Source organism: Schistocerca americana, chromosome X (genome assembly GCF_021461395.2).
Source record: "Schistocerca americana isolate TAMUIC-IGC-003095 chromosome X, iqSchAmer2.1, whole genome shotgun sequence".
In the NCBI taxonomy this organism is placed as follows: Eukaryota; Metazoa; Arthropoda; class Insecta; order Orthoptera; family Acrididae; genus Schistocerca; species Schistocerca americana.
In genome coordinates, this window is record NC_060130.1 from 932,995,608 (window position 1) to 933,010,198 (window position 14,591).

The window sequence follows — 14,591 nt, forward strand, 5'->3', positions numbered from 1 at the left end:
CCTATCTCCTTCTCTGTGTTTTCTGTGGACTTTCTACATTGCCAACATCAATGAACCAATTCTCGGTATGGATTTTTTGTCACATTACAAACTGTCCCCGATCGTGGTTCAGGGCTCAGTGCTACATTATCCCACTAACACTCAGATACTGTGCTCCCACACTTATGTTCCACATTCTGTTTCTCTCACGACACGTGAGTTAGCACATGAGTGCTCTGCCCTCATGGGCAACACTGTGACCTGCGTCACTAACCTACTGTCAAAATACGACTCGGTGGCACAACTCCGCCAGGAAAATGATGAGCTGAAACAATGAATAGCACACACTTACAACGAGCTTGTCACGGCTTGTACCTCACTGCTGAAACTGCAGTCCACAGTGTCACCACCTAATCGTGTTTCTCCATCAGACACCAGCTCGGGCACTCAGCAGGTTAGTCCAAAAACATTAATTGCATATGACAATTCGCGTCCGGTAGATACCGCACCCCCGACACACTTGCCACATTCAGTGCCATGTGTTTCAAACAGTGCTTCTAATGACAGCAGCGCACGCGATATGACCACACCCACCACGCATGCAGCTGCCTCACGTGTTGATAAACATTCCCTCTCTCTCACATGCCAGCCACGTGACTCAGCAGCCATTGGTGTTCCCCACACGACGCCAGTGCCTCTCTTGCCCGCACCAGTTACCCAAGGGAAGGCTGACAACAGACAGTTGCTGCGCATCCCAACCTGCTCCATGCTGTGTGCACAGCCGACCTCTTCAAACAAGCGCACGCCGCACTCACATAATAGGCATGTGACTTTCATGCTGTCTTTTCCCACTTGTGCTAACGGTTATGCCTCGTTGCACCCCTCTTGTCCAAAAACTTCACGTCAGGACATTACTCAGTCTCGTGTGCAGTTCTCAGTTTCTTCCGTCACTGATAGAATGCCACACAAGATAGTTACCACTGCCGGCCCTCCTATTAGGCATAAGGTTAGATGCCTCAAACCCATTAAGTTGCGCGCGGCCCAGCAGTAAATTAATGAACTTTTGGATACAGGTATCCTGCAACTGTCGGACAGCAACTGGTCTTCACCGATTCACCTTGTCACCAAACATGATGGTTCTTTCGAAATGTGCTGCAACTACGGATGCTTAAATGCTCATACCGTCATGGACAATTACCCAGTGCCGAACATAAACGATTTCACTCATATGTTATCAGGCGCCACAATCTTCAGTGTTATTGACTGTAAACATGCCTATCACCAGATTCCCATAGCACCGGAAGACATTTCAAAGACAGCTATTATCATGCCGCTCAGTTTGTTCCAATTCAACTTCATGCCGTTCGGCCTGAAAAACGCTGCACAAACATGGCAACATTTCATTAACCCAATCTTACGACAGTTCAAGTTTTGCTTTGCATATCTAGATGACATACTCATTTTCAGCAACTCGGCTGAGGAACATGAAAATCATTTATCCAAGGTCCTCCAGACCTCGAACTCCAACAGCGTTGAGATCAACAAGGACAAATTCCAATTGCACCAGTCTTCTGTCATATTTTTGGGTTACACTGTCTCCACAGACAGAATATAACCTCCCATATCCCACGTGCAGGCCATCACAGCCCTGCCGCCTCTGGCTACTTACAAAGAACTCCAACATTTCTTGGGTACAATAAATTACTACTGTCGGCATCTGCCTTCTGCCGCCGCCGTGCAGGCCCCACTGGCAGACTAGTTGTCAGGCAAACAGACTTCAGGCCTTAAACCAGTTTGCTGGACTGAACCTATGCTGGAGGCCTTCAAGGCCAAGGCCAATTTGCATATGTCATCAACCATGTGTCTACAACATGCACTCGTGCATCCATTATGTATATTCCCATTCAGGGGAGACACTTTAATTGGAAGTCACTCACCCATTGTTGGTGAATAAATATGATATTGCAGTGCCTGTGTTGTTCAGAGGTATGAAGCAGGCACTGCCGTATCAGGATTCAAACACAGATTTCTCACTTATCGCACCTGGTCTTCTTACATTTCATGTATTTCATAGTGGCTGTAGTCACCACAGTGCCTGTCCTTTTTGACATGCATGCATGTCTGAAGGAGCACTGCATCATACCTCTAAACAACACAGGCACTACAATATCTCAAAGATAATTATTTGTGATATATAAATACAAGATGGGAAGTCATAAATATACAAGGTGATTCAGCTGCCCTACCAATGTCATTTTATACAACCCACAATGTTATGTCCTGTCTCCAAAAACAACATGCAAGATTTTCATATTCTGTCACTCGCCATACACAAACTACTAGTCCTACAGAAACACAAACAGGACCTTTTTTCAGGAAATTTCATGTAGTTAAATTTTGTACTGGGATATATTTTCACTGGAGGCCGGGATTTTCGAGTTATTCAAGAAAAACATACAAAAGTTACCCACAAATGCACCTTCAGCCACACACTCATCCCTCACCAACCAGGACTGCTTGTATGTTGTTCATGGCACTTCCTTCTACCACTGTACAAAACTTTCTGACCTCACAAACTATTCCTAATATTTGACCTCTCTTGGTCTCTATTGATTGGGTTATTATGTCACTAGCATAGTCAGCTATTTTGTTAACATTATTAATGTAAGTGTGCCTGTGAGGGTAATGAAAGATTTTTGTAAATGTTTTGCCAAATTTAATTACCATGCATTGACAATTTAAACCAAACTTAACCCTTACAAGCACTGTAGTTTCACAGTCAGAAGACCTGATGAATACACTGCTGTAATTGTTTGTTTTATGAAGTTAAAATTCACAAATTTTTTAGATCAAATTTACAACTTGTAAGTGCTCGGCTAAGACAGTGGCGTAATAAGGTCAGTCCATGAAGCCCAAAGAAAGTCAAATGTGGGAAATAAGATGTGCAGTCACAAATTCTTGGACAGCAGGGGGTTGAGTGGTTGGAGTGTGTGTGTGTGTGTGTGTGTGTGTGTGTGTTTGAAGGTCACTTCTGTATATTTTTCTTGAGTAATTAAAAAACTATTGCCTCTAGCTAAAAAATATCCCAGTACAAAATTAAACTACATTAAATTTTCTACAAAAGGTCCTGTTCATTTTTTCTGTAGGACTAAAAGTTTGCAAGTAGTGAGCAAAAGAATATGAAAATCTCACATGTAGTTTTTGAAGGCCAGACATAACAAAGCAGGTTGCATAAAACAACATCAGTAGGGGCAGCTGAATCATCCTGTATAACGAGAATAGTCAAGACACAGTTAATTGAAGTCACTTGACAATTATCCCAGGTATCAGAAGGTGGCTGCTATATTTTATCTCAGCGATTGACAGCTTCATTTGATTTTGAGCTAACTGTCTAGTAACCCACAAACCATAGTGAGTGATAACCTGCCATTCCTGTAAAGGTATATATCCCAATCAAAGGCCTCCACTTAAATTATTTACAATTATTGATGCTAAGTGAAATTTGTATTTGGTTCAAGAAAAGGCTAATTAAATGTATGTGGCTAGTGTTTATGCAGCATTTGCAAGAATATGAAATTTAACTGTTCTAATGCCTCTACTCTCTTTTGAACCATAGCACGTATGAAAATGTAGCTAAAATCCTGTTGGTTTTTTTTTTTTTTTTTTTTTTTTTTTTTTTTTTTTTTTTTTTTTTTTTTTTTAAAAAAAAGGTAAGAGTGTTCAGTTATTAAAAGCATGAAGTACAGAGGGAGAGAGAGTGTCAGTAAAAGGTATTTTGTTGAACTAAACTTATTTCTCATCATTTGTTGTTAACTTCTTCTTTATGTTGGCTCAGTCATTGTAGGTTAATAATTCCTTTCTGCTAAAACTGCAAAAAGGTGCCTGTGTTCTATTTACCCATATGTCAAATCAGTAATATCATGAATCAGGAATGTATGTTCTCTTCAAAATTATTTTGTTTTATATTTTGCAGTTTTCACAGCTTAATACAGTTCATGATAAGAACTACTAGCTTCCAACTATCTCCAGCCAAAACGTAACACACTTCAAGTGAACAAAAAGTTTCATTTCAAAGATATGTTTACATGATCAAGATAATCGGTATCCATGATCAGAGAATTACAACTTATTAGTATTTCATAAAAGCAAAGTGAAATACAGTCCTCTATTGATTTTGTCTTTTTGAACAACTATGGAAAAAAATAAGTATGATTATATAGTAAATCTAAATACGCCCAACTTCACAAATAAACAAAACTGTGAAGTATATTTGTATTACAAAAATAGTTAATTTTATGTCAGGATTATGCTTTATCAATGTACATTCACTCAAAATTGCAGAAAATATTCAGTTTGTGATTTTGGCCTCTTTGGATTATGTTCTAAATCATGGTGAATTGGGTTCTCTGATTCTTGAGGAAAAAAAGAAGTCTACTGAAGAGTTCCATTACACTATGTACAAAATATATGTGTTTTACAGTGCGTCTCTGAGCTGTTAGTAAAAGAACATGTACATCTTACAGGAAAAATTTAATATAGAAAAGGAATTGATGCTGCTTCAAAATAAGTTGGAGAATGATTTTGTTTCCAAGACAGAAATGGATGCAGTAAAAAGGAATTATGAAGCTGCTTTGGCTAAAGCAAGACAAGATGCAGAACTATCAGTGTATGATGATCTTAGACATAAATTACATCAGATAAATATTTTCATTGAAAAACAGGTAAACAGAGTATTTTAACTGTTATTAGAGAAATTTTGTTATGACAAGTCCCCATTTTGTGATAATTTTCTATAATTTCAGGCACAAGAACAAGCTAACATTACACATTTACAAAACATAAATGAAAGTCAAATGCAGCAGGAATTCAAAGAAATAAGTTTGAAAATCTTGTCCGACTTTGCCAAAGTTCAAGCCACACTACAGGAAAAGGATGAAAAAGAAAAAGAATTAAAGGAAAAGTATGAAAAACTTATAAAAGAATGTGAGAAAGAGCAAGAAGTACAAAGGAAGAAACTGATTGAAAAATCTTACAGTGTGAACTTGACACCATACATGAATAAGTAAGTAATATTAAATTTTAGCTTCTAACTTGGTAAATTTACTGACAACAAGTAAAATGATATTGCAGAAGTAGTAAATTGTAATTAAAATTTTGTCAGTATTATTACAGAGAGACTGCCATGAGAAGTCTGAAATTATCTTCATTGAGTTTCACTCACACCCAATGTTAATGACATCTTACATTAGCTTGCAGAGTCCATTTAGAGGATCAATCAAATATAGTTATTTATTTAACAGAGCATCTCATTATCAAGTGAATGAGATGAAAATAGGACTCAGTAGAAAAGAAATAATAAAAAAGGAAGCTAAGGTTACATAGCAAGAAATAATAAAATTAAACTAGACCAGTGAGAAATATTATAAACACAAATAAAAGAATGGGCAAAAAAATCAAGATTTTTGAAAGTGAAGGGGAAGATCAGATGAAGGAAGTAATTTTTCACTCCAGTTGTGGCAAAACACATCATTTCTGTTGAGCTCATAGGAGTTTCTCTTGTTGATACAATGTTAGGCTGAAAAGTAATGCACACATGCCTGTAGAACATGAAGAAAAACAGTTAGGAAGAGTGTCACTGAAAAAGTCTTCCAACTTTTCTCGAATCCAGGACTAGAAAGCTGGCTTTACCTCATCTTCTGTTGTGTAATGATTACCCTTGAGGTCTCTCTAGGGCAGAGGAAAAAAATAAAAATCGCAAAGTGCAAGATCAGGGGAGTAAGGAGGGTGTGGAACTGGTTCAAACTTCAGGTTTCACAGAGCCTCTTCAGTTACACTGAAGTGTCGGGATGAGTGTTGTCATGTTGCAAAATTATTGGTGCCAGGCAGTTTCTAACACAACAAACTCGATGTTGGTGATATTTTAGGGTCTCTATGTACTGAGAAGTATTTTCTGTTGCCCCACATACCAGATTATCAATCACAGAAACTCGGGGAGCATCCCAAAGCACAACCAAAATGGTTTTCTTTACAAATGGTTGTGATTTGAAATTCTTCCCTTAGGAGGAGACAGATGCTGGTATTCAGTGTATGTATCTTCATTTTTGTAATGTCAGGCTTCAGTTTTGTTGTGATATGCTTTCTATTACTGTTGAGCAGTATCACTATTAACAAATGTGCCAATGTAGTATTTTGGAACTACTACACAAATAAATTATTATAACTCACAAAATATCTTTATGTACCCAGTGTAGGTTTGTAATAATTGGTCGAAGCTGTGCAGGCACTCATTGCTGGAGTCACCAGTGATAATGACATCAATATAGTTGGTTGTTCCTGGAACCTTGTTTATCAGTTGTTCAAGATACTACTCAAATACAGCTGGGGTCAACACTAAAAGGGAATCACTTGTAATTGTAGAGCCCATTAGTTGTATTGACAAACACCGCCCATTTACTCTCGTCATCTAGGTGTGCCATGATTCCCATTGCTCATGGATGGAATATACATCAGTGATGGCTTGGACATTCACAGTCAATTTGACGTCTCTGCATAGATGAATACTGGCATTGGGCTTCTCGATAATGACCAGTTGGATGGTCCACAGATAGTTGGATACCGGTTCTATGATGTTAGTTGCTTCCTGTCAGCCCAGTTGCCATTTAATCTTGTCCTGCAGCACAAATGGAACAGGCATGCCTTACAAAATTTGGTATCCATCAGGATGCAGGGTGATGTGTGCTTCATAGTCTTTGATGACACCAGGTTGGACTGAAAAAAAGATGCCTGTACTTTCTACAGAGGTGTGTGCAGGCCATTCCACCATCCTTGATCTGGATGTGATTTGTTGAATACTGAACTGTGAAACCAAGAAGATGAAGTAGGTCTACATCTATGGTATTGGTTACTGTACATCACTTCATCACCAAAAGCAGGGTCCAAACCTGCTTGCTCTTGCATTTGATATGCACTTGACAGCAACCTTTGATGTGAATAGTCTGGTCACTGTAACTTGTCAATGTTCTGTGAAGCTTAAACAGCTGGGAGGCCCCAGGTAAAGCATAGATATGAGTGTTGATGATAGCTTATGATGAACCAGTTTCCAACTTAAATTAAATGACACGGCCATTCCACCAACACAGCTTTATCATTGCATCAAAGAATACTGTACACACTGCTTTCAGATCCATCGTGCTTTGAATTATCATGTATTACAGTATACATTTTTTAAATCATTAGTATTACAATCAAACACATTCACTGAATCATCTGTGGCACCAGTGCAAATAGAGCACTTGATGGTAGATATAATTTATTTAAACAAACTTCAGCCTTATGACCTAGAAACTGACAACGTAAGCAGGTCTTGCATTTGTAATAGCATGACTATCTCTTGTGAGTCATAAAACAATGAAAGCAAGATTTGACTCAAGAGTAGTTAGCAGTGGAAGATCATTTGTTCTTGTTACAAGACATGGCCTGAGGCATAGGTGCCGGGTGACATTTCCTGTTCTGTTGTCCCATGTGATGACATCCCTGTTCTGTTTTCCCATGTGGACATCACTACTCTTAAGTTCTGTATGAAAAGCTCCAATCCCCTTGTTCTCACAGACTTGCTCAGTTTGCTCAGTCTATTTGAAAACTTGAATAAAGGATGAGCTTTTGTCACATGTAGGGTTATTCAAACAGATAAAATCCCCTCATATCCCTGTATCTGGAGCATGAACAATTAACACAGTTCTCACAGCAGTAGTCACATAGGAAAGAGTACAAGCTTTGTTTTCTCACTTGAAGAAACAGTTGCAAGTAAGGCCTTACAATATAGCAGCCTATTCTTTAAACTTTTGTCCAGACCTCTTATAAGTACAATAATACTTATGATGTGCTGTCAAAACAGAAGTTTATTCTGAAAATATTCACCTGACTGCTCACCAACATCTGAATCTTTATATGGGAAAATTTACTAATCCAGAACATACCTACAAGCTCAAGCATTGAACAAGAGAAAAGCATGTGTCGTAAAATTTTATTCACATCTGCTCATGTAACCTGCTCAATGTTTCTGTGTCAGACTGAATGGGTGAAACACCAGTTGCATTCACTGAACACCTACATTGATCCTGATCCTCTAGCTCGTATAACACCAAGCCCTGGGTAGCACTTAATTTATCCATAGTAGCATTGAGGGACTCTATAGTATTTTGGAGCAACTGCAAAAGTTTTGTAAGTGCTAATGGAAGCTAAAGTTGATGCAGCATCTGGAACAGTTCACGAACACTTATCGTACATTTATGCTGCAGTCTTGACACTGACACCTCACTGCTGCCACATTGCACCTTACTGCTAGCCAGCAGCATTGTTGCTTTTATACTGCAGCCTCCCTGCTCACTACCTACCAAGAGTTATTACAGTGCAGCTCTTCACATAAGTAGCAGAGCCAAATGACAAAGTTTCAATTTTTCGTTCAAGAAATTTTTCATGCAGGAGAACTGTACAGACATACCATCAATTGACAGTTGTACAGACTTCCATATGGTCAACATAGTAATAAGCATCCCTGGCATATAGAAACAACTTAAAAATTTGAAAGCAAATAAGTCACCAGGTCTGGGTGGAATCCCAATTCTGTTTTAGAAAGAGTACTCTACAGCAATAGCCAATGGACTTGCTGCAATGATAATGATGGTTCCCATGAGATCATCAAAGTTAAGTGCTTTCAGGCTCGGTTAACATTTGAATTAGTCACCATCCGAGTCTGCCGAGTGCTGTTGACAAGTGGGATGCACTCAGCCCATGTGAGGCCAATTGAGGAGCTACTTGATTGAGAAGTAGCTGCACCAGTCAAGAAAACTGACAATGGTTGGGAGAGTGGTGTAATGACCACATGCACCTCCATATCTGCATCCAGTGATGCCTAAGGGCCGAAGATGACATGGTGGCTGCTCAGTAGTGGTGGGCATTCGAGGCCTGTTCAGACATGTTCTTTTTTTTTTTTAATTTTTTTATTTTACTTCTTGGCATTGGGCCATTATCTAGCTTGCATTTATCGCAAATCTCTTGCCCAGCACAAAGTTCCAAGTGCCTGGAAAGGTGACTCCTGTATATAATCAGGATAAAAATCCAGACCCGCAAATTATAGACCAATATCCCTAACATTGGTTTGATGCAGAATCCTAGAACATATTCTCATTCAAATATAATAAATTTTCTTGAGACCTAGAAGTTTATGTTCGTGAATCAGCACGGTTTTCGAAAGCATCACTCGTGTGAAACTCGGCTTGCCCGTTTCTCACAGCGTATACTGTGAACTCTGGATGGAAGGCAACAGATAGATTCTATATTTCTAGATTCCCAGAAAGCATTTGACACAGTGCCCCATTGCAGGCTGTTAAGGAAGGTATGAGCATATGGAATAAGTTCACAGATATGTGAGTGGCTCAAAGACTTCATAAATAATAGAACCCAGTAAATTGTCCTCGATGGCAAGTGTTCATCAGAGACAAGCTTATTGTCGGAAGTGCCCCAAGGAAGTGTGATAGGACTGCTGTTATTCTCTATACACATAAATGATTTGGCAGACAGGTTGGATAGCAGTCTGCAGTTGTTTGCTGATGATGCTGTGGTGTATGGTAAGGTATCAAAGTTGAGTGACTGTATGAGGATACAAGATGGCTTACACAAAATTTCTAATTGTGTGATGGATGGCACCTAGCCCTAAATGTGGTAAAATGTAAGTTAAAGTGGATGAGTAGGTAAAACAAACCTGTAATACATTGATACTGCATTAGTAGTGTACTGCTTGACACAGTCACATTGTTTAAATATCTGGGTGGAATGTTGCAAAGCAATTTGAAATGGAATGAGCATGTGAGGTTTGTGGTAGGGAAGGTGTATGGTAGACTTCATTTTATTAGGAAAATTTTAGGAGTGTGGTTCATTTGTAAAGGAGACCACATACAGGATGCTGGTATAACCCATTCTTGAATACTGCTTGAGTGTTTGGGTTCCGTACCACGTCATATTGAAGGAGGACATTGAAGCACTTCAGAGGCAGGCTTTTAGATCTGTTACCAGTAAGTTTGAACAACACATAAGTGTTACGGAGATGCTTCAAGAACTCAAACAGGAATCCCTGGAGGGAAGGTAACATTCTTTTCAAGAAACACTATTGAGAAAATTTAGAGAACCAACATTTGAATCTAACTGCCAAATTATTCTACTACAGCCAACATACATTGTGCATAAGGACCACAAAGATAAGATTCAAGAAATCAGGGCTCATATGGAGGAATATAGACAGTCATTTTTCCCTTGCTCTGTTTGTGAGTGGAACAGAAAGGAAATGACTGATAGTTGTATAAGGTACCCTCCACCACGCCTCGTGCATTGGCTTGTGGAGTATGTACATAGATGTAGATGTAGAAATGTGGTACTGCTAGGCTGAACTTGAATCAGTCAATCACAACTCAATTTTTAGGATATTCAGTAATGGTTGCACCATAAAACACAAACCAGTTTGATATCACTGCCTGGTGAGGATAATAGTGAACAGAGTGGTTTGCATTGGTAGTGTTGTTTAAATAGACTGATAAGACACAGTGGGTTTGATTAATCATCACTGGGTTATGCTGGTGAGCAATGAGCGGCAAGACGGCAGCATAAATGCACCAATAAAATTCGTAATCACATAATAAGACCATAAGATATATGGCCAAAGTCCAAAATGTCCATCAAATCACCAAAATTTAATTAATGTCTAACAGAGTTTTACTAGAGTTCAGTGAAAAATTTGTTGACTGTTATGTCCACAAAAACTTTGAATGCGGAGTAGCCACGCGGTCTGAGGCGCCTTGCCACAGTTCGTGTGGCTCTCCCCATCGGAGGTTCGAGTCCTCCCTCGGGCATGAGTGGATGTGTTGCCCTTAACATAAATTAGTTTAAGTTAGGTTAAGTAGTGTGTAAGCTCAGGGACCGATGACCTCAGCAGTTTGGTCCCATAGAACTTACCACAAATTTCCAATTTTTTCTTTTGAAAACATCAACAGAAGGTAGAAACCCAGAGAAAGTACACTGTAGTGTATAACTAATCTACATTAAATACCTTTTCAGTGAAGTCCAAATAATAATGTCCACTGAAGTATAGCCACTTTAGTTGCTGCCCATAACTTAGCCAAGTACCCCGAGAAATATAGTCCATGTATAAGTCACTTGTCACAATACTGACTGAAGTGTAAGTGATGAGTCACAATACGAACTGCACCACTGTTGTGATGTGCTCTCTAGTACTGCTGAACTGTGTCACTAGCAGTACTGGTTCATAATTCTAGGTTCTTTACCCAAAGGATCAGGAATTTCTACCATTTTTCACCCTAAATGGGATAAATATCAACTTCTCTCCTTCAGCAAATAATTTGGGAGTAATAATAGATGAAAATCTAATTTGGACTAAGCATGTAACTTCAATGTGCAAGAAGGCATCAGCATCTCTCCACGGCCAACAAAAATATAAGAAGCTCTTTCCTGTTGACCTGAAAAAGAAACTTGTACAAGCACTTAAATTTTTAGTTATTGATAACACCAATGTTATCCTGCAAGGCCTTTCTCAGGAAAGCTCTCAGTGCCTGGAACTGGTTATGGATGCATATGGATGCATATCTGTGATGTTCGACTCTTTGATCGTATTTCACCATCATGTACACAACTACTCTGCCTGTGTCCAGACAAGTGCAGAGATTTCCATACCCTCTGTCTTCTATGTTGTCTTATCAATGAACACTGTGCCTTATATTGCTCCTTAACATTAACACTCTTGTCTAAACAACATGGCAGAAACACCCATTCCCATCAGAGCAAAATCCATCCTAACCCACACCATTGTACATCCACGTTCTTGAAGTCCTTCTCAGTAGCAGGAACCCGACTCTGAAATAACCTCCCACATTATGTTAGAGAACCAAATAATATCTCCATCTTCAAAAGACAGATAATGACATAGCTATTAAAGCAACAATAAGAATTGCCTTGTCCTTGTACACACTCGTTATCCTAGTACATCATTCTTTCCAAGCAAATCTTCCTTGTTTCCCAGTATTCTTAGTTCATGCAGTCTCCTTAAATTTCCTTTCCCCAGAACTCAGTATATTAGAAAACATATATTTTGTACACCTATCAGTACTTTTTACATCAATCACTATCATTATTGTCATTATAGTCACTATTAGTATTATTGTTATTATTTTTACTATTATCAGTATTAGAGGCAGCAGGTGCAGTAGTATGAGTACTGCAAGTATTAACTTCGTTACTTCATAGTCAGTATTATTTACTCACATAGCCACTTTAGAAACTCAAATAATTTCAATACTGTTTGTCATATTAAAACTGTTATTACATAGGTAACTATGATGTAAAAAACCTACTGTATGTGTGAAACCCTGGCCCAATGAGAGAGAGGGCCTGATGGCCCTAAACAGATCAGATTAAATAAATAAATAAATATTAATTATTGCTGCAGTGCACCATGCTGAACGTACTACACAAGACTAAGTCCAAATCTGTGATGCAGCACTGTGGCTGTGGTGGTTCCAGTAACAAGTCTGTTTACTAATATAGTGTATTGCAAATGGCATCTCTAAACAGTCTACAGCACTTGCTCGTAACTTCATAACTGCTACTGCAGTTCCATCTGAAATAGAACTGCAGCTGTTCTGGCAACCCTTGGGCCACAGGTTATACTGTGCAGATTGCTATATTGGGTACAGGGAATTGGCTGCTGTTGTCAGAGATAATGAGCTTGTTGCCCATTGTCTCTCTTGCCTGGTTGGTGTGACCATAGTCCCTGGTTGGCATCTGTGGTGGGTGTGCCAAATTAGTCCATCCACTGTAGGTGAACTGTGTAAAGCTACTGTGGCTCACACCTTAAGGGCAATGAGCACTTCTCCTTCACTTCTGTGAAACACATATCTTCTACAGAACAAGGGCTCATAGTTCTTAAGATGTGCATTTCAGAGCCCATGTTTCCTAGACTTTTTTTCCAATAACAGTTCCTATCATATTCTTGAATACTGAGCATTCCTCCTGGAACACACTGTATTTATACTGATGAGTCTGAGGCTGGGCAGCAATTCAGGCTCATATGTTCAACTCTCCCTGCTAACTGTAGCTCAGAACACACTCACCCTCAAATTATTTCTGTGCAGTACAATATTAATTTTGGGCTTTGCAATTTTTAGAGGCATTTTGGATAACCAGATTTTAGGTTGACCCAAGTTCAGTTAATCAAGACTTTACTGTATAATATAATTGGCTGGATAAAAAAAAATTTCTCACTAAATGGTGTCAGGAGAAAACATATATAAAAGATTGTAAATACACAAGTTTCACAGCTAGTGGCTACTTCTTCTTGCAGAAGAGTTCAAGGGAAAGGAAAAGGACTGGTGAGATTTAGGAAATGGGGAGAGTTGTGGAAAAGCTATCCAGAAGCCTAGGGCAGGGAAGACTTACCTCACCAGTCTTTCACTTCATCCCTCTTCCTCCCCCTTCAACCCTTTGCTCAGAAGAAGGAGCTATTGGCTCCAAAAGCCTGTGCATGTCCTTAATTTTCATGTGTTTTCTCCTGCTGTTACTCAGTGAATATATTTTTTTATCTATCCATTTATATTATATTTTCAAAAGTTGATTATTTTCATTGATATATTAGCTCTTGTAGATATCATTTCTTCTTATGTAACCCCCTAGTCAATCTTTGTTGTTGTCTGTCTTGTTCAAACTGTTGTCTATTTTCAACCTTATGTGCTAGTCCGCTCGTTTATTTATTTTTACCACCTGTATTAACCAACATCTTGCCCCTACATCTTTTCCAATAATCATTTCCATGTGCATAAACAGATCTATTGCTATTTACGAATTTGCATATAACTTTTTGTTTACAGTTCACTATACACTGCAGGACCTTCTGCTAATCATCTTTTGCCAATTTATTTGAAAATTAGATAGCACTTTTCTTTTCTTTCCCCCTCGCCACTTACCCTGCTTCTACATGATTCTCTTATCTTTTTGTATGGTTATTTTTTGCAAAACTTCACTGATCAGCTGTTACTGCCATCTCCTGCATTATGTTACCTTCAAAGTGCATCAGATTGTGGTTTTGCCAATGACTTCCTCTTTCTGTTTGCCCTGTTTTTAAGCTTCTGTTTGTTTTCATGTCTTTTCCAAGAACTTGCCCAATCACAATTCACTGTCATAATTTTCTCCTATCATAATTTTTTCGTACCATATAGTCCAATTTGCTTGTAAGATTTACTCACTGACCTATTACCTCTTGTTAACTGTTGTCTGTTATCATGATTTTTGTGTGAATTTTTCTACCTTTTCCCAATCTATTTCCCTGCTTGTGTTCCTTTTTTACCTAAATCCCCCCCCCCCTGCCTTTTTCCCAACTCCCACCATCTCTAATTCTCCAATGACTCCACTCTTACCATGATGAACCCCATCACATATTACAGTCAGTCTTTTTGAAAACATGAGTCTTTCTTTCTCATTCTGTTTGGTAAGCCTCCTCTGACCTAGGATGAATTTTCCTTAATGTTCCCCATTTTCTAAATCTTGCCAGTCCT

At 38.8% G+C, this 14,591-nt stretch overlaps 1 protein-coding gene across 1 annotated transcript in view; it reads left to right on the plus strand.

Annotated features, from left to right (window-relative positions):
• Positions 1–14,591, plus strand: part of LOC124556410 — a 243,278-nt gene that overhangs the window by 192,030 nt on the left and 36,657 nt on the right. Inside the window, exons 8-9 of the mRNA XM_047130370.1 lie at positions 4,503–4,700; positions 4,782–5,041. Of these exons, the coding sequence (XP_046986326.1) occupies positions 4,503–4,700; positions 4,782–5,041 (458 nt within the window). The remainder of the gene's footprint in view (positions 1–4,502; positions 4,701–4,781; positions 5,042–14,591) is intronic.